The 22,792-nt window shown below is 39.0% G+C and overlaps 1 protein-coding gene across 1 annotated transcript in view; it reads left to right on the top strand.

The window, feature by feature from the left end:
• The first annotated feature begins 1,186 nt into the window (after positions 1-1,186).
• Positions 1,187-22,792, top strand: part of upb1 (ureidopropionase, beta) — a 36,375-nt gene continuing 14,769 nt past the window's right edge. Inside the window, exons 1-5 of the mRNA XM_022662096.2 lie at positions 1,187-1,385; positions 8,219-8,390; positions 8,523-8,610; positions 9,893-9,987; positions 19,386-19,547. Coding sequence (XP_022517817.2) covers positions 1,282-1,385; positions 8,219-8,390; positions 8,523-8,610; positions 9,893-9,987; positions 19,386-19,547 — 621 coding nt within the window. The 5' untranslated portion in view covers positions 1,187-1,281. The remainder of the gene's footprint in view (positions 1,386-8,218; positions 8,391-8,522; positions 8,611-9,892; positions 9,988-19,385; positions 19,548-22,792) is intronic.

Consider the following 22,792-nt stretch of genomic DNA (forward strand, 5'->3'; position numbering starts at 1 on the left):
TTTCACATTCCTGGTACAACAAACGCCTGTATAAAGCAGAATATACTTAGAATATTGTCTTAGTAATTTATATTTGAGACTAAGATATGGTATGAGTCAAAAGATGTTTGCAATAGGCTTAATATTACTAGGACTAGACACAATTACATTATAATCCACATTAGTAACAGTTAAATAATGTTGTTTGTTTTGTATTTTTCAGTAAAATCTAAAGTGATTAACTGTAAAATATGCAATAAATGCTGTAAATTATACTTAAAAATGTTGTCTTTTGGCAGCATGATCATGATAATTCAGCAAAAAAAGGCTTGTTAAATTTACTGTTTTAAAATGTACTTTTTTGTAAAACAACAGTTTTAAACTGTACAATATACAGGTTGTTCTGTAAAGTTATTTACATGTATGTATTATTCTGGCAACCACAGCTGCCAGATTTGTTTGTAAAAACAACAATTTTTGTACGAGTTTGACCATTGTACCACGGTGGGAGCTTTTTCTGTCTCTATTTTATGTTTATGGGGTGCTATACAGTCTACAGTAGAGCGAAAGATATTTTCTAAACAACTGGTTAGTTTGTCTAGTTCTATTGGGTCTGTTGGACAGTATATTATAGTTGTTTAATCAGGAAGCTTATCCGTAAATTGTTGGGCTGTAAATGGCGTACATTGTGGAATAAGGTAAATGATCTGAAATTGGGGAATATTATATATAAACTTTATCTATGCTAACACCCAGGGTCAAAACTAAATCCAGAGTATGCTTACAGTAATGAGTAGGTCCTGTTATATTTTCAACAATATCGACAGAGTCTAGAATTAATTTAAATGTGAACTTTTTCAAAATGAATGTTGAAGTCTCCTACTATAATCACTTTATCACTACATACTGCTAAATTCTTTTAAAATTGTCCTGGGCAAACATAAGAAATTAAAATATTTATTTATTGCAGTGTTTGCACTGTCACATGGCAGTGGAGCTGATGTGGCATTTTACATTTAGTATGGATTAAAAAAGGAGAAATTAAAATAGCTAAAAAAAACAGTGCAACACATTTGCCCAAACTTGCACGGGCGATAGCCATGGGCTGCCTCTCTGACAGTAGTGGACCAGTCATGTCGCGGTATTCTCCAGGAACGCCCCTGGCTGCAGCCTGACCCTGTACCGTTGGCCCTCCCCCAGTGGGCCTCAGGCTACATTTCATCACTGTGAGCAGGTTCGCTCTGAGCGCGGGTGGAAGAACTCGGACTTTAATTTCGACTCGAACAACTGAAATCCCCCAGAATGTCGAAAAGTACCTTTGACTCTGTTGAGATGAGTTTAGAAGCTAATATTCCTGCCACGGAACTCAAAGAAGTTAAACGGATTCTATATGGGAAAGAGCTCAGGTAAGTGCAGATGTCTTTACTTAGAATATTCGTGCGAATTTTTTCCACAAAACGGGATGACGCAATTGACTATGGGGTTTTTGTAATTTGCTTGTCCTATTATGTCAGGTATTACAAATAACACAGTAGGTTTAGTTTGTGTTTGACACAGAGTGGGAGGAGCCTACAGAAGTATCATTTTAGTATCTCTGTGTTTCAGGGTAAATACTATTAATAATCTGTTAAATGCACCATTCATTGTACTATTAAATCAGTATAGTGTATGTGTCCATCGGGATGAATAGCTTTTCACCCGAAAACAGTTCCCAGCAGAAGCTGGTGTGGAGCTGGGTTTTTCGGCAGGATAAATAATTAATGATGGGACTTTGACCAAACATGCCAAACCTCAGAGCAGACCCACTCCAACGTAAACATTACTTGGACTTTAGAGTTACTCAGACTTTGGACCTACTGGTAACTAATAGAACACCGTATAACTTGTTTGTGGAGACCCCTTGTAATAAATGCATTCAGCTGCTTGGTTGGATTCATTGCTGACGCAGCAGTGCAAACGCGCACACCGCGTGTCTAGCAGTTACAATTGTGTAATTAGGGTAAACCTAATATTTACAGCTACAAATATAGCTGTTACTTAATCACACATTGTTGCAGGGTTCCAGGTCCACAGATCAGACTGTGTTAAAAACAGCTAATTCTCTCAAAAACAAATCAGAGCTCACTCCGACCCAGATCTTACTAAAAATAAATCTAAATCTATTTTTTCACCCTAACTACCCTAACAAGGGACAAATAAACCTTAAACCCAAATTTGGCCACTTGGTTCAACTAATGGAATTTGTTTATTTTTAGTGTTCAGTGTGTTTATGATTATTTTAATAGACATCAGTTTCTAAATAATTAATGAGATTCTATTTAAAGATTGGTGACAAGAGAGTGAGAGCCTTGTCCCCCTAAAATAAGCTGATTAAGCAGATTCTTGTTATAAAAAAATGATAATAAGACATTAAATTCATAATCAGGCAAAATAATGAATAGACAGACACAGACAAACACACAAACACATTCACTCACACACTCACACTTAGGGGGCAATTTCAACCAATACCCATTTGGCTTTATCATGCCGTCTTTGGGAGTCTGTGGGGGGAAACCGGAGCACCTTAAGGAAAACGTGCAAACTCCACAGGGTCACCCCAGCCGGGAATGAATCCCAGGCCGTCTTGCCGTCAATGCACCACCATGCCGCCCTAACCCTGCGTTCACACTGGAACGCGACGAGTCGCTTGTGTCGCCCAGCGTTTGTCGCTTGTGGGCGTGTCAAGCTCAACGCCCGCGTTTATCATGGTCCAGCCTCCGACAAGAAAAAAGGCACAAAAAAGGAATCACTTGGCCACTTTACTCTCAGCTATAACTCCCAAACTTGCTGGACTCTTGTGCGTTTCTGTGATTTAACTGCGCTGGAAACGCAGCCGTTCCCACAGACTGATGTGGGTCCACCCCGTTCAACAGAAAGAACCGGGAAAGAAACTAGAAATTCAGAGAGCAGGAGCTTGTGGACGTCGAACCGCCTTGTTTGTGATTGGTCCAAAGAAAAGCTAGGAGCCAATCGGGTTAGAATGTCGCTTCACCGCGTCATAACTCATTTGCATAAAGTTGAGAAAAATTCATCTCCGTGTCGCTTGTCGCTCTGTCGCTTTGTCGCTTGTCGCCTCTCGCGTGTCGCGGCGACAAATCGCGCCCTGCCATAGGAAATGAATGGTCGCCTGTCGCTTTGTCGCTTTCCAGTGTGAACGCAGGGTGAGAGTATTCTTATGTAATAAATTGTTAGATTTGCAGATTTAAAATGGCACTCAGGTTGAGACAGTTCCTTTTCTTAAGGTCTTTAATTGTTATTATTTAACACTTAATTTTATTCACATTTAGTATATGTAGCCTTAACAGTAAGTTTATTTTTCTTTTGCCAACCCCCATTTTAAAGTAATGTATTTTAGTTGTATAATTTGATTCTCTTATGGTGCCTTTTACCACATTTAAAAACAAACAAAGTATAACACAATTTTTAACAAAGCCACAGCAGGGTAAGTAAAGGAGGTAAGCAGCACATAACTAAAGCCTACAGCAAAAAATAATTACTTGTTAATTTAATGAAACTGTTAAAACCATGCAAAGCACCAAACTATGAGAGTATTGGGTCAACTAAAGTACATGTTAGGGCTGGGTGATATGGACCAAAAATAATATCTCGATATTTTTTAGCTGAATGGCGATATACGCTATATGTCTCCATAATTTTTATTCCCATAAGGTGATAACAATAACTTCTGCATCAACTTCAATAACTTTTGCATGCACTTCTGCATCAAAGCTACTTGTTCCAAATGTCATACAGGCACTTTTATTAACATTAAGCTGAAGATGTACTTGACAAAAATAAACTATTGACATATATTAAATAATAATGCTCCTCAAATAAAAAATGTATTTGTTCAAATAAAATAATGTTTTGCATATAAACAGAAAAGATACAGAGCAAAAATAGCAAATGGCTGACTTGTTCTTTAAAAAGTCTGTTTTTAGTAAAGTAGATTTCACCAAAGTGTTTCCTTTTGTGTTTACTACTGTACACCTAGTAGTTTGTGCAAATAACAATGTAAATAAAGTTATTGTATTTAACAAAATTCCATCCTTCAATCAGTGCATCTTTTGTGCAAATTTAAAATAACAATAACGGTATAATGAGAACACAACAACAGGCCAGGCCAACTACTATACATCTTACAGGTTTTGTAAAAAAAAAAAAAAACTAGTCTGTCAAAAGTGTCAGGCTTTAAGGATGCCCTGTTGCAGGCAAGGGTGTCAAAAGTATTCACATTCATTACTGAAGTAGAAGTATAGATAATGGGGTTTAAGAATAGTTCTGTAGAAGTTAAAGTATCAACTCAAACATTTTATTTAAGTAAAAGTATAAAAGTACGGCTTTTAAAACTACTAAAAGTAATGAAAGGGGGAAAATGAGAGCCTAGGCCGCACTACAGGGGTCAATAGTGCACTACCCACGATGACTAGATGACTATAAGAACTAAAATGCTTCAGAGGGATGTTCTGAAAATCTACAGACAGCATCATACCTGTCTTTACTACATGCTTTACCAACCAGCTGTAGACTGTAACTTTGCACAATGAACTTACAAATATTGCATATAGCAATAATATAAAGTACCAGTCAAAAGTTTAGACACATACAATTTTTTTCTAAATTTGTTGCAGATTAATATTAAAGCTATCAGATCTATGGAATTTACTAAGTTCTATCAAATCTATCGAATTTACTGAGTTATGCAGAAAAATAGTTAACAGAACATGTTTTATAAACTCCTAAGCTCCAAGCCTAATTTTACCAAATTCCGACTGAAAATACATACCCGAAATGTAAAGCTTTTCGCTGTAATATTCAGAGAATTTATTGTATGAATTAATATTACTTAGAAGCCTTTACAAAATTAATTGAAATTTTTTGAAAAACACTAATATTCAAATGTACATGTAATATTCAAAATATGGTAAAAACAAACAAAAATTTTTTTTTGCAGTAAAGAATGTGTTTCTGTATCCTGTACTACTAATGGAAATATATCTTTAAGACCCACCTCCCTCCCTCCCTCCTGCAGGACTCTCTGCTCAGTGACAGTGTCTGGTTACACCCATAGATATCATATACATAGATGCTGCATAGTTTGCCTTCTGGTGTGTCAGCGTGGCAGCCATATTGGAGGAGGCAACCCTGCACCCCAAGTGCATTAATTAACAATAAGGAAGCCGTTTATTACACCTATAATTATCACAACTTATTTATACCCGATTTTCACACAGTTTGGTTTGTTACAAACAGCAGAGATGTAGTAATGATTCAGGACACTGTCACACATAACAAATACCGTCTCTCAACCTGCTTTATGCTCTTAACAAAGACAGACATATGGTATGGCATGCTATTTAGTCTATAAATTAATAAATTTTTTATATTTATATGTACAGACATATGTCTGTAGGTAAAATAACTGAAAACATGTTTTATATTCTAGTTTCTTCAAAATAGCCACCCTTTGCTCAGATTACTGCTTTGCACACTCTTGGCATTCTTTTAATGAGCTTCAATGGGTGGTCACCTGAAGTGGTTTTTCAACCGTCTTAAAGGAGTTCCCAGAGGTGTTTAGCACTTGTTGGCCCCTTTGCCTTCATCTATAATGTATGTGGATCTATATATATATATATATATATATATATATATATATATATATATATATATATATATATATATATATATATATATATATGTGTATGTATGTACATATAAATAAAAAATTATCAATTTTTACAATTATTATTATGCCATACCATATGTCTGTCTTAGTTAAAGAGCTTAATATAAAGTATTTTAACATGAAAGAAGGTATTTGTAATGTGTGACAGTGTCCTGAATCATTACTACATCTCTGCTCTTTGTAACAAAGAAGGCAACGCTGATATGCCAGGAGGCAGACTACGTGGCGTCTATGTATATGATATCTTTGGTTTCCACCCCCCTCCCCAGCACTGTCTCCTCATAACGCGGCACCTGATTGGCCGACAGAGTTGATTCAAGTGTCTTTTTTCAGAGAAGACTCTGTTGATTCTGCGCATGTGCATTAGAAGGCTGTAAACTCACCTAAACCTTTTAAATAAGGCGTTAAAGTCAATATTATAATTATATATTTATATATATTGTGATAGGCCCCTGGGGTTAGGGGCGTGACCACTGTGACCCGGAAGGAGGAAGCACACAGAGAACACAGACACTGGGAGTAAATGAACTCAAAACATACCTTTATTCGGTTTTAACACCCTCCACCACACCCAAAAGGAACTTAAAAGAACATAACTCGGCCCAATGGGGCTCTAGAGTCTGTAGAGAACTTTTTAGTCATATTTAAAGGTCCGTGCAGCCTCAGCCCTCAGCTCACCGGTGAAATACTTCTCGAGTCAGGGCTGAGGCTCAGTTTATATGCCTGTCCCAGCTGGCTGTTTAATCAGTCCCGATGCAGACCAGCCGGGACAGGCAGGGCTGAGAGTTCCTGCGTGGGGCGGACCCCCTGTTCCCCCGCCTACTCACGCCACATATATATATATATATTTATGCCTAAAAAAAAATAGCTTGGAATTGAGGATTATTGGTGAATGTATTGTTGTATTTACCCATTTGGAGCGATTTTGAAGCAGCAGGGAGCGGTAAGCGCTGGTGGGGGCTGTGTGTGTGTGAGTGTTGACTACTAGTAACTCAGGGTGCTTACACAAGCTGCTGTAAAACTCTATAAAACAGTCTAACGCACTCTTTAGCTGCGAAATCCTGAGAGTCAGACGGTTTGAAGGATGTATAACATGTCCATATTGGATTCAACATGGACTTACGAAAAACGCAAATATGCAAATTGTGAATCATATTTTTAATAAAAAAGGCATATTTTGCACTAAATGTTTATTTTCTGAAAGGAAACACAGCTGGGTGTCTATATTGAGCCTATAATTATTCATGAACACAGCCAGATATTAATTATATAATTATAATAAAATACAAAATTTTTCTGGCCTGCTGGTGGGCCGGGATGCGTTAAGATGATAAAGTAGAAGCTTTTGCTTTGATGCCAGTGTCTACTCTCAACGCTCTCTTAGCTCGGCTTGGAACCTAGAATGGTTCTTTAAGGATGAGCCAAATTTACAAGTAGCTAAAGGTGCGTAATCCAGGTGCAGATTTGATCCAATTCGCTCCAGAGCAATCCAGGCAATTGAAGCGAAATCCTGGGATGGACTTTTAATTTTGGACCTGGATCACTCACATCTACACCTAAACTAATAAAATTCAAGGCTCACACAAGCTCTACAAATGTACTTGCAGCATTGAATCAAAGCCTAGTATTTCTACTTTATTACTTGACACCTCTGGAATAGTAGACCTGTCGGGCCTTGTTTTCGGCATTCTCAGCAGAATACACTGTTCTGCTGCTCATCTGACACCTTGAATCTCATCATCATTTTTCTTTTTACTAGCCCTGTCCTGTATATCTGTCTCCATGCTGTCTCTGCCTGCATTTACGTGGGTGAAGCGGTGGGGGAGGGGTGAGTTTTGTGAGGGACGAGGCAGTGTGAAGTTGAGGGAGAAGAGACCAGGAAGACTGCTGGATAACTGCAGCGCAATGCAGACTATATAGATATAAATGATATTGTCTCATCATAAATCTAATTTATAAATATATTGATATTTCTTAAAAACTTGATATATCGCTCAGTCCTTGTACACATTACCTCTTTATCCTCTCTCTTACTGGTAAATGAGTGACTGGATCAAGTAATTTAATTCCACCACCACACATGCCCAAGTGACTGAGTGACCACAGTCCACAGTGAGTAATTTGATTTGCATGGTATAGGGGGTTATGGAGAATTGCCTGTAGTCTTATTTATTCTAATAACTCACACATCATCTAAGCTAGAGCTATTCTGATTGTTATAAAACTCCTGTATACCTACTGTACGTGGAAGGTCAGCATATAAGGGAGATTGTTACTTTTTTCGCAGTTAAGCATTATCTAGCTTGTTCATGTTTTGCTATTTATCACGAGCCAACACTAACGTGGGGTAAACTTTCAGTGTAAACATGGCATGGCCAACAGGATCTTGTTTGCACAAGTGACTGAGCCCTTAAGAGCATCTCTTTATGTAAAAGTAATTTTGAGCAAAACTTCATATTGCCCTTTAAAGATGTAACTGTAAGCGTTAAATAAAATGTAATTGAATTACAGGAAGTTGGTCCTGCCCCAGAGTGCACTGGTGGCGGCACTGGAAAGGGACTTCGACCTGCATGGGTACGTGTTTGAGGCAGAACCGGAGCAGATCAGGGCAGCGAGAACTGTCCGCGTGGGGCTTATTCAGAACAAGATAGTTCTTCCAACAGATGCTCCTGTTCTTGAACAGGTAAAGCCTTCTAACCCACATTGATCTGTCTCTCACACTTGGCACTATAGCACTTTATAAGCTCTATGTTAATAAAAATATTGTCTCTCTCTCTCTCTCTGTATGAATGTTTTTGTGTGTGTGTTCTGATAGATTACAGCTCTGCATAAAAGAGTGGGTGAGATGGTCGATGTCGCTGCTGCTTGTGGAGTCAATATAGTCTGCTTCCAGGAAGCCTGGAGTGGGTAGCTTTTTAAACAGTTTTCAGTCTCACAATGTTTCACAATGATTTTTTTTGTTGAACCTGTCATTTTTTACATCAGTTGATTTATCCAGATTTGACGTCTGTGCTTGTTCAACATTACACTGCCCCTCACAAACAAACCTAATTGCCCTCTAGCCACCAACAATGGGCATATTAGTAACCTCTTTGCCTTTTTTATCAAAGGCATTTGCTAAAGACATAAGCATCTGATCATGCCACGTATAGTAACCGTGCAACAAGCTCACCTAACATGCTGATGTGTTTCAGTGTCTCATTCCCAGCACAATACTTAGTTTGGATCTTTACCCTTTATCTTTGGGATCACTGCCCAAGTTTTTTTTTGGCACTGGACGGACAACATGCATAGCCCCTTGCAGAAACTTGACATTACTCGCATCTGATGCCCACAACTCCCCCCCGATGCCCACAACTTTCCCTTCAAGGCCGCAGTTGCATGCCATACCTCCTTTTCCTGTTCTTCAATAAAAAACACTATCTTCTTGCTGGTGACATAGCCTTGCTAAATGCTTTCCATGACTTGCCACACTTGCCCTCCTATATTGCACCTGTCCTACCATGTCCCTGTGATTCCTGCACACCCTCACAGGGAATCTACTTTCTCGCTGCACAGCAAAATTGGCCCTGGGGGTGGGTAGATGGCGCTCTCTCCCCACTTCACTCCTAGGGTGATGTCCACAGCACAGGGCGTCTGTGAGCTAATGTACCAGAACCGAGCCGCTGCGCTTTCCTCCAAGCGCGCTGGCTGCTCGGTAATGCTGCATCAGCAGCAGCTCAAAAAGAAGCGGTGGCTGACTTCAGAGGAAGCATGTGCTAGTCTTCACCCTCCTGGTATGTTGGGGCATTACTAGTGATAGGGGGAGTCCTAATGAGTGGGTTGGGTAATTGGCCGTGTAAATTGGGGAGAAAATGGAAAAAAAATAGAAAAAAAAAATCCCATAAACACATTAAAGAAAAAGAGATAAAGCTGTTATAGCAGCAAAGGGTGACATCCTTAATCCCTATGGATTAAGAATGAATTGTCTCTCAAATGGGTGAACCACTGTATACATTTGACTGTACACATGCCATTGAACAAGGACCTTTATAGTATGAAGCCTCTTGATACACAGGTCTTTAGATATGCACCTAATAAATTAAAGTACTTTTTTGTTCAGTATTTATTTGCAGCACATCTTAAAAAACTGGCCTAAATTGCTGCCTAGTCCTAATATAATGAATGGTTTATTTCTATTTTCAGCAATGCCATTTGCTTTCTGCACAAGAGAACGGGCACCATGGACAGAGTTTGCTGAGTCTGCTGAAGATGGTTTTACCACTCGATTCTGCAAAGAGGTGAAACATTTTAAGTGATTTCTTAGCTAAATTAAAATTTACACAGTTTTGTACCTCAAATGTGGTGCATCAGTGTGTTTTGTTGTATTGAAGTTAACTTTGTTAGTTTTGCACTGGTGCTGCGACACCAAAAAGTTATATGTCTTCTATTTCTTGGCCTTGTTTCACTTTTCTTTTGTTGATAGGTGGTTGACATATTTGAATGTGAGCTACAGGATTGAAATTTTTTTTTAGTAAATCATTGAATATGTTTTATATTTAATGCATAATTTCTTTTGAAAATAAGCAAAACAATGATGGATCAGAAAGCTGAGAAAGCAGAAGGTGACACATTTGGCTTCACCTTAAAGAAACAAACAGAAAAACCATGTGTTTATAATATATGCCTCTACTGGTTTAGTGCTGAAGCTGGGTGTTCAGGTGTGTTACAGTGAACTAAAACTGGGTCAGACTGAACTTTTCCTTTAGTGTTTGAGTCTGAGTAAGTGAGTGAATCTGCATGAATAAGTGAGAGTTGCTGTGTACATATTACATTTGTGAATAACATACTATCAAAATGTTATAAACTAATGAAATATTTAAACTATTAGCTATAGTATATGTATCTAAGAGCATTATTTATGTATTTAAATGCAGTTCATATAATATAGTGTGACAAAATAATCATATGGTGTGACAAGAAATCCCTGTCACACCGTATGATGTGTCACACTGTATGACACTTCATGTACTTAGCATGACTTTAAGCAATGTGGCTTTATGCTATAATCATAAAAGCATGCTAACTACAATATGACAATATAGTTTTAAAGGTAATGTTGACTGAAAAGTCATTTTATTTGGGCATTTTTGTGTAAAATGTGTCACACCATATGACAGTGCAAACAGTGTATGACAGTGTTTTTTGTTTTTCCTCCTGAAAGAAGGAGGACCCCCCACTCCCCAAGGTCTCCAAACAGTAGCCTGTTTAAAAAAAGGAGTATTGAATCGCACCATATGACATTTATTTTTAGGACAAATGTTTTAGTTATGGTGGCTTCAAAATATTATGCCCAAACTTTTAGCCAAGCAGAATTACAAGTAGACATATTGATTATTAATATATGATTGATTAAACAGAAAATAAATTAATTTGCTTTTTATTCAAAATCTAACTTTGTGAAATGTGATTGGAACAGTCGCAGCATATGAGCTTTTTCTGGTTTGAAAATGGTGAAAAAATTAAATGAATGCTCTGTATGTTCAATATGTATAATTTACATATATTTGACACACTGTACCAAAAAAAGGCCACGTCATGTCAACCACCCTGGTGCGAAATGGAGTAGACATGTACAATGGGGGGAAAAATCAGACACTGATTGTGCAAGTTCTGCTAGTTAGAAAAATGAGAGAGGTCTGTAATTTTTTATCATAGGTACACTACAACTGTGAGAGAAAAAAATGAAAAAAACTAATTCCAGGAACCAGTAGCTTGGAATAGTGGCTTGCAAAAGTATTCATTCCCTTTTTCACATTTTATCACCTTACAACTACAAACTTAAATGTGTTTTATTAAGATTTTAAGTGACCAACACTAAATGGCACATAATTGTGAAGTGGAATGAAAAATTATACATTCATAAAAAAAAAATGTATCAAATAATAACCTGAAAAGTGTGACGTGTATTCAGCCCCCCTATATCAATACTTTGTAGGGCCACCTTTTACTGCAATTACAGCTGCAAGTCTTTTGGGGTATATATCTACCAGCTTTGCTCATCTGAAGACTGAGATTTTTGCTCATTCTTCTTTATAAAACAGCTCAAGTTTAGCCAGGTTGAATGGAGAGCGTCTGTAAACAGTAATTTTCATGTCTTGCCACAGAAGCTCAGTGGTATTTAAGTCAGGACTTTGACTGGGCCATTTTAACACATGAATATTCTCTGATCTAAACCAGTAGTTCTCAAATTAACTTTTTAGGCCATGTACCACAAATCACCAAACTAAAACCTCCAAGTGCCACCTACAAGCCATATGGGAAAAATATGGGAAAAATCATATATCACGATATTGAATTTTTTATATCACGATAATGATATATATCACGATATACCACATTTGAGTATGTTTTCTGTTATTCTTTTAAACACAATATAATATTATTGCTTACTAACTTATTATATTTATTTATAAATAAATTAACAAACACGAAAATGAGGGTATTCAATCTGTAATTTCAGTTTGTTTTAGTTTTTTCTTTTAATTAATGTTTTTATTAGTTTCAGTTAAGGAGAACTTTCACTTTCAGTTTTCGTTATTTCCTTCATTTTTGTTAACAATAATACTTGGTTACTAAGCTATATGGTGATTATCATGCCATAGCTTTATATAAAATAAAAATAGTATTAAAAAACAGATGACTACATCACAGACTATTTCCTGAAGCCCTCCTGGGAAATCTCGGGTTGGGTCCGGGCAGAGAAATATAAGTATCCTGCTATTTAAAAGAATGGAAAATTCATATAAATAATAATATAGTTCTGCATACTAGAGTTTAGATTGTTTGCCCGAACCCGAGCCTGAAAGCGAGACTGACCCGATGCCCAAATTTGGGCCGGCTAGAAGTCCTAATCGCTTTCCTGTCGTGCTGTCGGGTTCAGCTGAAGAAAACGGTCTGTGGCAGGACGTAGAACTATGTTCAATGTAATAAATCGCACTGTGATTTTTGTGCTGAGCAAAAAATGACAGCTCATCCGCACGTTTAAAGCTCCGCAGGTGGATTAATGTCAGCATATAAATCGTGTGCGTTTTTCCTACAGGACAAACCATTCAAACATGCGGATGAGCTCTCCACACCGATCACAGTGTCTGTCTGGCTTAAAATTACGAAGGCGTTCTAGGGCCATACAAAAAAAAAAATAAAAACAGTTCACTTCGAGAATAATGTAGTAATATTACAAGAAAAAAAAGCCATTACGACTTTATTCTCGTAATATTTTAAGGGAAATGTGGTTCTAACTGCGTGGGTTGCCATTTAAGAGCGGAGCACTGAAAATTGGTTTGGCTCAACTCTCTCCGACCCGGGGTTGTTTTTTTTGTGTTTTTGTTTGTATGTTGGCTCGTAAAAGTCACGTTTAGCACTGCAAATCCAACAAACAGCTGGCAGGATCTCCTAAGTATCGGATTACAGCAAAATCAGGCCGTTACAATGGAATTTCTGCAATCACAAGGTATACCGGAGGAGTTAGCCAGATCACCGGGCGCTCCGCGGATGGTGATCGGCTCTGGCAGTTGGCGGAGGAGACACAGGAAGCAAAAGCCAGGCTGCCGGTCCGGCCTAGCGGCTAGGCTAAAGAAACCTCCACACAAGCCAGCACTACCCAGCATCTGTCTCACCGACGCCAGAGCAATCACCAACAAGATGGATCTGAGGCTGCTAATTTCCACAAACAGACAAATCGAGGACTGCTGCATTATGGTAATCACGGAGACATGGCTGCACCCGCTCGTCCCGGATGTAGCCATCGAGCTAGCAGGCCGCACCGCATTCCACTGGGACAGAAACAAGGACTCCTGTAACACAAAAGGAGGAGGGCTATGCATCTACACACACAACAGCTGGTTTACCAAAATCACTGATAGACACTGCTCCTCTGATTTGGAGTACATGACTTTGAAATGCAGGCCATTCTATCTTCCCCGCAAGTTTACCGTTGCCATGGTAACTGCTGTTTACATTCCCCCAGATGCTAATGCTAACACAGCGCTAAGTTATCTGCTCAAGGCTATCAACTCTCAGCAAAACAGATACCCTGAAGCGGCCCACATAATAGCTGGGGATTTTAATCATGCTGATTTAAAATCAGTCCTCCCTAAATTTCATCAGCACATCAAATGTGCTACCAGGGGGAGCAATACATTGAATAAGGTGTACTCAAATGTAAAAAACCCTTTCAAAACTACTCTGCTACCACACCTGGGTCAATCAGACCACTGTTCTATATTTCTAACTCCAGCCTACACCCCCTCAAAAGAAGATCTCAACCTATCACAAAGACTGTCCAGACATGGCCTGAAGGAGCTTCCTCACAGCTGCAGGACTGCTTCAAAAGGACCAACTGGGACATCTTTGAGGATCAGGACCTGGAAGAGTACACTTTAACTGTACTCTGCTACATTAAGAACTGTATGGACAATGCAACAGTGGAAAAAAAATCAGGGTTTACCCAAACCAAAACCCCTGGATGACAAGAGAGGTACGAATTCTCCTGCCTTCAGGTCCGGGGACAAAGCTTTATACAGCATGGCAAGTGCCAACCTCAGGAGAGGCGTGGAGACAAACATAAGCCATCCAACAGTCTCCAATAACCACATCCTCACAGTGCAAGAACATGAGGTGAGACGCATACTCAGACCAACTCTGTGGCATTTTCACCAAAATCTTCAACCTGTCCCTGTCAAAATCCATCATACCACCATGTCTGAAGTCTGCCACCATCTTCCCGCTGCCAAAAAAGAACACCATCAGCGACCTCAACGACTACCGCCCAGTTGCACTCACACCGGTCATAATCAAGTGCTTTGAGAGACTGGTTCTACTACACATCAGAGCCATTCTCCCACCCAGCTTCGATCCACATCAGTTTGCCTACAAAGCAAACAGGTACACTGAAACTGCCCTTCACACAGCACTCACACACGGTCATCCCCAGCAGACTGGTGACCAAACTCTGCATCTGGATTAGGGACTTTTTAACAAATCGCACCCAGTCTGTTAAGTTAGGCTGCCACCATTGCTCCAGCGTTACAGTCAGCGCTGGAGCTCCACAGGGTTGCGTGCTGAGTCCTCTCCTCTATGCACTGTACACACACGACTATACCCCCACCTTCTCCAGCAACACCATCATCAAGTTTGCGGATGACACGACCGTGGTGGGACTCATATCTGGTGGAGAAGAGACTGCATATAGGGATGAAGTTCAGTGACTGGCCAAGTGGTGTGCAGAGAACAATCTCTCTCTGGACTCCTACAAAACAAAATAACTAGTTTTAGATTTCCGTAGGAAACCCACAGACCCCACACCACTCTTCATTAATGAGTACTGTGTGGAAAGAGTCCCCTTCTTCAGATTCCTGGGTACGTACATCTCTGAAGATCTGGACCACAAACACCACAGCTGCAGTCAAGAAGGCACAGCAGAGAATATCCTGAGAATTCTCAAGAAAAACAACATTCAGGAGAAGCTGCTAGTGTCCTACTATCGCTGTGCTATTGAGAGTGTGCTAACCTACTGCATCTCAACCTGGTACAGTAGCTGCACAGTGGCAGAAATAAGAGCACTACAGAGAGTGATCAATGTGGCCCCTGCCCACTACCCAGCCTGGAGGACCTGTTCTCGCTTTCTCAGCAGAGCAGCCAACATCCTGAAAGACTCCTCTTACCCTGGACATCATCTTTTCCAACCCTCTGGAAAACGCTTTAGGTCCATCACTTCCAGGACAAACAGAATGAAAAACAGTTTTTACCCCTGTGCTGTACGGGAACTGAACACTGCAAAACGCACGCACACTCTCAGACCACTACCAAAACGAACAAACCTTAATAACCGAACTTTCAACGCACTGTGCACTTTCTGTATTCATTATTGGGTAAATTTGTTACTTGTATTGTATATATTTTTATACATCCACTGTAAATTTTGTGTATTTGTACATAAAGCTGTTTTTTATTTTATTTTATTTTTGTTCAGAAACCGTAAGGATTGCTGCTAAATTTTGTTGTACACTGTGCAAAGACAATAAAAGTATCTTATCTTATCTTATCTTATATTCCACTCATTATCTGTTACAGGGCTAATCGCCATTTATCTAGTTATTATGTACATTTATAACCTGCAGATTATTAATGTAGTGTTACAGTTAGATAATACAGTGTCCTGATTTTATGCAGATTATTAATGTAATGTTACAGTTAGATAATACAGTGTCCAGAATTTTTCTATGGTGGCGTAGCCGAGCCTACAGCACCCCTGCCACGAAAATCCTCCCGTGTGGGGAGAGCGTGAGCTGCTGCACGGACATTCCCTGCCTTTTAGTTGGCTTTTTTTGACCAAAGGAACAGAAATACAGTAAATTCCGGTCATTAATAAAGGAAATAAACATTTTACTGATGCATAATGACTGTGTATTATAAACTATCAAGATCAAATATACTGTGTGAAGTATACGTGAAATGCACGTCAATTATCTCAACAATTGTGGAATTGTGTTTAAAACAGAAAAATAGACATGAAATAGGAAAATAACCAACTAAACTAAGCTCAAAATGCTAAAAAAAATATAATCTAATGAATTCGAAAACGAAATAGTGAACACACAGGTACAAATATAAATATTAGTTATATAAAAGTAAATAAACTGTGTCTGGGCGACAACACCAAAAAAAAAAGAAATGAACAAAAACAACAATTTGAGAGCCAATAAAGTTGTACTAATCTCAAAGCAGTAACTTAACAGACAGAACATTCATTTTTACCAGTGCTATGAGACGCAACACCTATAAAACAGGAGGAGCAGCGGCAGTGTGACGGTTCTATTAAAATAATTAAAATTATCTGACGATGTATGACTGTATGAAAAACTTCAATACGCCCAACCCTAATTGCCATGAATAATTGATTAAACTACTGTAGAAATGATAGGGACGATAGAAGGTAAGTAGCATGATAAACACTTTTCTATCGTCCCCACGATATATATCGTCATATCGCACAGTACTACATCTTCCCATCAACTCTGACCAGCTTCCCTGTCCCTGCTGAAGAAGAGCATCCCCACAGCATGATCCTACCACCACCATGTTTCACAGTGAGGATGATGTGTTCAGTATGATGAGCAGTGTTACTTTTCTGCTACAAAAAGCATATATTTATTTATATTTATATTTAGGCCAAAAAGTTCAAGTTTGATCTCATCTGATCACAGCACCTTCTTCCACATACTTGCTGTACAAACAGCACTTCTTATGTCTTTCTTTCAGCAGTGGTTTTCTTCTTGCCACTCTTCCATAAAGGCCAGATTTGTGCAGTGCACGACTTATAGTTGTCCTTTTGACAGATTCTTCCACCTGAACTGTGGATTTCTGCAGCTCCTTCAGAATGACCATGGGCCTCCATGGGCCATTCTTTATTCAACACCACAAGTGATGTCAAGTAATGTTAGAAATCACTGCTGATATCTAATTACAAAATTGTAGAGCTTGTCAGTGTGACGTGGTTAGCTGCAAAATTTAATTCTAATCCTGACTCCATTCAGAAGAAACTGTACTAAGGATATCGTATGACAACCACCAGTTTACTGGCTAGTTAACATGAAAGACACTAAGAGGCGTAACAACTTTGCAAGCCAATTTTAACAGACAATAATTAAAAGCTGTGCTTTAAATCCGTGGAGACCGAGGATTATAAAATGAGTTTGAGAATCCGGGGACAAGAATGAGGAGTTGTAAGGTGCAGGTGCTCCGGCTGATACAGTTGCAGCCAAATAGCTTGCTGGTTCAGAACATTATTTTTGTTTGATTTGTTCTTAGTGAGAAGACCATGGTGATATACAGTGAGACAGACACCGAGGGTAATGCTACAGTTTATTTTGCTCATACTGGATGTATATTTATTTTATCGCAGTGGTACAAGACACGATTGTTCTGTGTTAAAATATGTGAAAGGGGTGAAGACTGGAATGAGCATGACAGGATGAATGGGGAGTTTTTAATTATATATACTGTTATCTGATAAAAATATGACCCCCCTCCCCCATCTAAAAATGACTGAACATCCGATATGAATTATTTTTGATATGAAAATAATATGAACATTTAAGCTTAATACGAACATACAAAATAAGCTCATATAACTTAAAAAATAAAAAATAAAAATACTTTTAAACCTAAGTTGTAAAATGTAAATAACAGAAATGCAAATGTTTTGTGATGGAAAGTAACGACCTGCCTTTGGCTGAAAGAACCTCAATTGGACATTTATTTAAACCAGCTACCATCTGAAATCAACTGAAAGAAAGTGTTTCTCACTCTTCCATGCTGAATTCTTTCAGTTGTTTGATCTTCAGTGTTCAGTGTATGAATTTTTCTTCAAGTACCTTCTTATATAGAGGAACCACTATGAATTATTTAATGATCGAGAGCTCGGCAGGCCCTGCTGTAGCTAAGCAGCTTCAAACAATGAGCCTCTAAACCTGCTCAACATCAATCATTCCTCCAGCCAAATTTCTGCACCCTGGGTTGGCAGGTCTCGAACACAAGAGCAGGCAAACATTTTGCTGCAGCCATGGAAGACCTTGCAGACTTTTTGTTGCAGTTATGAGCAGCACCGAGGAGAGTTCCCAGAAAGTAATGTGTGGGCATATATCAGCATAGACAGTTAGCATGCTGCCTAATCTAGCAAACTACCTATTGAGACATCCATGAGATCATATGAAACAGAAAAGAATAATCAGTAGCTATAAACCTCTCTGTCTTGTTCAGAACCACACTCCTGGGTTAATAAACAAAGTACAGTAACAATCAAATGTAAAAAAACACTTGACATTTGTTTCCAAATCCCAGCTACAAATCACAACCTCTCAAATGACTGGTCACTTGTCACTCTGTCACCTACCAGTTAAAATGCAGGGTTAGAATTGCATTGTGGAGCTATTTTACAGTGAAGAATAAAAAACATCCCATAATCAGCTCCCGCAGGCACAGGCACATTTTCTTTTTTTGAAGACGCACTGAACAGAGCACATTTAGAACTGAGTGGAGGCTAATACTAACGCTAATACTCACATGCAAAAGAAACCTGAATCAAAGCACTTTCATCCACTATAAACCCAATAAAACACATCAGTAAATCAGTAAACCACAACAGCTATCAGTTCAGAGTGTGTACTACTACTACACACACACACACACACACACCCTTTGAGGCACAGTTGTCATTGTCAGAAACATCTTATTTTTTTCTCCTTTGTCACTTTTGAAGGTAAACAAGAAAAGAATTTTCAGAAAATGTTAAATGCTTTTTGGAGACATTTAAAAGCACACAGGAAGTGATGTAAGCACCATAGCTTTTCTGCAAAGCTTGGCTTGGCCCTGTTAATACTGATATTCTGACCAGCCCAGTGGACATTTTTTATCTGCTTATTTGAAATATATCCTGACATCAGGACATTCCTGATGTAGACACTTTCTTGAAGTGTATACAGTGTCAAATTTGCACATTTTTATAAGACATTATAAAGTTATCTATGTCTAGTAGGCCTGTAGTAAAAGTTTTTTTTTCTTTTCTATCAAATAATCGTTAGTGTGCAATAGTGTACTAAACCACAAATGTTAAATATGTTTATTTCTATTATTGCAGCTGGCGAAAAAGTACAACATGGTAGTAGTGTCACCCATTCTTGAGAGGGATGAGCTTCATGGAGGTACACTGTGGAATACAGCAGTTGTGGTGTCCAACACTGGTAACGTTCTGGGGAAAAGCCGGAAGAACCATATTCCACGTGTGGGAGATTTTAATGAGGTCAGTTTGTCTGTTTTTTTAAACTATGTGAACGGTTTATACCAATACTCAAGGCAAAGAGTGTCTTTCTGTCATTACTAGACTATTAGAGTTTCCAATATATTTAACCAGTTTTTTTGTTTGTTTTTTCTTTATAATTTTATTTCTACTTTTTCCCATTTTCTCCCCAATTTACACGGCCAATTACCCAACCCATTCATTAGGACTCCCCCTATCACTAGTGATACCTCAACACACCAGGAGGGTGAAGACTAGCACATGCTTCCTCTGACACATGTGAAGCCAGCCACCGCTTCTTTTCGAGCTGCTGCCGATGCAGCATTGCCGAGCAGCCAGCGCGCTTGGAGGAAAGCACAGCGGCTCGGCTCTGGTACATCAGCTCACAGACGCCCTGTGCTGCAGACATCACCATAGGAGTGATGTGGGGAAAGAGCGCCATCTACCCACCCAGAGGGAGCAGGGCCAATTTTGCTCCCTCTAACGCCGGCAGCTTGATGGCAAAGCTGCATGAACCTGTTCGAACCGGCGACCTCCCGCTCATAGTGGCAGCGCTTTAGACCGCTGGACCACTCGGCCCCCATATTTAATCAGTTTTAAACAATAAACCCAACACACTCAAGTGCAGACCAAAAAGACAAGGAATTCAAGTTAAGGTGTTTGATTGAAGTGGAATGAAGGGCTTTGGCCTGATGGACGGTCACTTCGTCAGCTATAGCTCCGATTAGATTTAACTTTTTTGGTCCCACATCGGGAACCAATAACTTGTTATAGCATCAGAATTTTAATGAATGACTTGAATGAATGCACTGCAGCCAATCCTTTACTTTCTTATTGCCTCAATTGTTAGTTAAAGTAAAGCTATTTGACTAGATTCCTAACTCTTCCAGTGTCTTTCTCAGCTATATGAGCTTAGAAACTACCCCAAGGGTGTTATTGTGTTATTGTAAGCACTTTTTCTTTAACTTGAAGAGGTTAATGCTTTGTATGTTTTGATATAGCTTTGAGAATTCATAGTCATATTCATAGTCAAAAATTGTGAGAAAAAAAAGAAGTAAAAAAAAAAAAAAGAAGGACGAACCACATCCAACAGGATTAACTGTGGATGCAAGAGGAATCTGTCTGAAAGGGATGTTCGGGTGCTAACCCGGATTGTATCCAAAAAACATAAAACCATGGCTGCCAAAAAAAAAGCAGAATTCAACCAGAACTGTCCGTCAGGACAATAAATTATTGTGGTCTAAAACCAGGTGTTTTAGTTTCATTGCCCAAGCCCTGTATATTGTAGAGTATCTCTGAGTTATCTGAATGCTTCTGTATATGTTTGAAATGATACAAATGAGATACAAAAGCCCAGATTAAATTGCCCTTTGGAATACTGATCTATTTTAATTCTTTGTTATAATAATCTCTAATTTGTAGATATGTTTAGTCATAAGCGTGTATGATAAAAAATCCCCTTCTTTAACCATTGTACAGTAAGCAGTTATTCCCTTTTTAACCCTCTATTTAAATTTTCTATCTATTGTAGCTGGTTTAAAATGTTGATCATATCCTGTCCATAGTGCTGGACGATATGGCCAAAATTTATATCACGATATATTCCTTAAATTTCGGTCGACACGATATAATTTCGATATTGATATAAATACTTTGAAGGCCTCAGAAAACTGCTAAGAAGCCCTGCAATCCCTGCAGCACTGCGAATTTAAATTTTTATATAACTGTGTATTTGCACTTTTTGTATTGCTGGCATCAGATACCCTCATTATATGCACATCTATCTATCTATCTATCTATCTATCTATCTATCTATCTATCTATCTATCTATCTATCTATCTATCTATCTATCTAATGGAAATCTGTACCTACTACTGTCTGAAAATTTAATTTAAGACATTGAAACCTCCTTTCACAAAAACTGTAATACTTTAGAAATAAAAGTAGTCAAAATAAATTAATGCTCAATATTATTTGCATATAGCAAAATAATAACATGACATCCCTGTCAAACACAAGCCTATATAACTATTACCAATAAAAATAACTTTAAATTACAACAGAGGCAGAGCTTTTTATTCTTTGTGAACAAATTTAACAGATTAAAACAAGTGTTTCAACTAGGATATAGAATACAATAAGCCTTTATAAACATAAAAGCAACAAGATTTTCCCGTCAAATAAACAAACCTACAGGCTCTATCAACTATGAATAACTTAGTTACAACATAAGCTATAAAAGTGCTTCAGTCAGTATAAGAAAAATATTGTATGTAGTGGAGTTGCTTGAAGTGGTGGAACAGATTAGATGTATTAACATTACCGCTGCTGGTCGGCTGCACTCTCCGGCACAATTTGCAGCAAAGCGGCAAGGGAGCGGACCCGCGGGCGAGCGAGCGGACCCGCGAGCGTTCCCGCGGCCGGCCTCGAGGACCCGCGAGCGGACCCGCGGCCGGCCTCGAGGATCCGGGGCCGACCGAATCGAGTCTACCTTAGCCTTGGATCCGCTCGTCCCGGCTCCGTTTGGCTCCAGCGCGAGACATATGTGCTGCGTAACGAAGCGGACCGGAGCCTAGCCATTTTAACCTAGCCTTGCCTAGCCTAGCCTATTTGGCTACGTGCCTGTGTGGTTACGTCATCACGCACTGACGTAGCCCAGCTACGGGGGCTGAATGTGTTGAGCTCTGCGGCGAGCTGACGCCAGTAAAAAACGCCTGTCCGTGATTCTAACACATATCGATATACCACAAAACTGATATCACCGTTATTGAAACATTTCTTATCGCGATAAATACCGATATCGAATTATTGTCCAGGCCTACCTGTCCACCTCAAAATTTTCACCTGTTCCGTCTCAATTTCTTGACCTCTTTAAACCAGACTGTTAGGGTTAGATTAGTCCATATTTAGGTTATCAGTAATATTACAATCCAAATTACTGTTTCCGAATAATGACTGTAAAGGGATATATATTTGTGTTATTTCATAAGTTTTCCTTCTAGCTTTATACTCTGGGTTGCACCAATATGCTAAGACTCTAATGCCTGGTTCACACTACACGATTTTGGGCCAGTTTTTCCATCTCCAACAGTTTTTCGCTGATTGCTGACAAAAACTCTGCTCAGAGCGAAATCGGGGATCTCGCGCTGTCGCGTAGTGTTCACTACTGAAAGACGCTCGCTAAGCCGTCGCTGATCACTGAAGAGTCGCAGACGCCCGGCAAATATTCAACATGTTCAATAGCTGG

This window comes from Astyanax mexicanus, chromosome 12 (assembly GCF_023375975.1).
Source record: "Astyanax mexicanus isolate ESR-SI-001 chromosome 12, AstMex3_surface, whole genome shotgun sequence".
NCBI lineage: Eukaryota > Metazoa > Chordata > Actinopteri > Characiformes > Acestrorhamphidae > Astyanax > Astyanax mexicanus.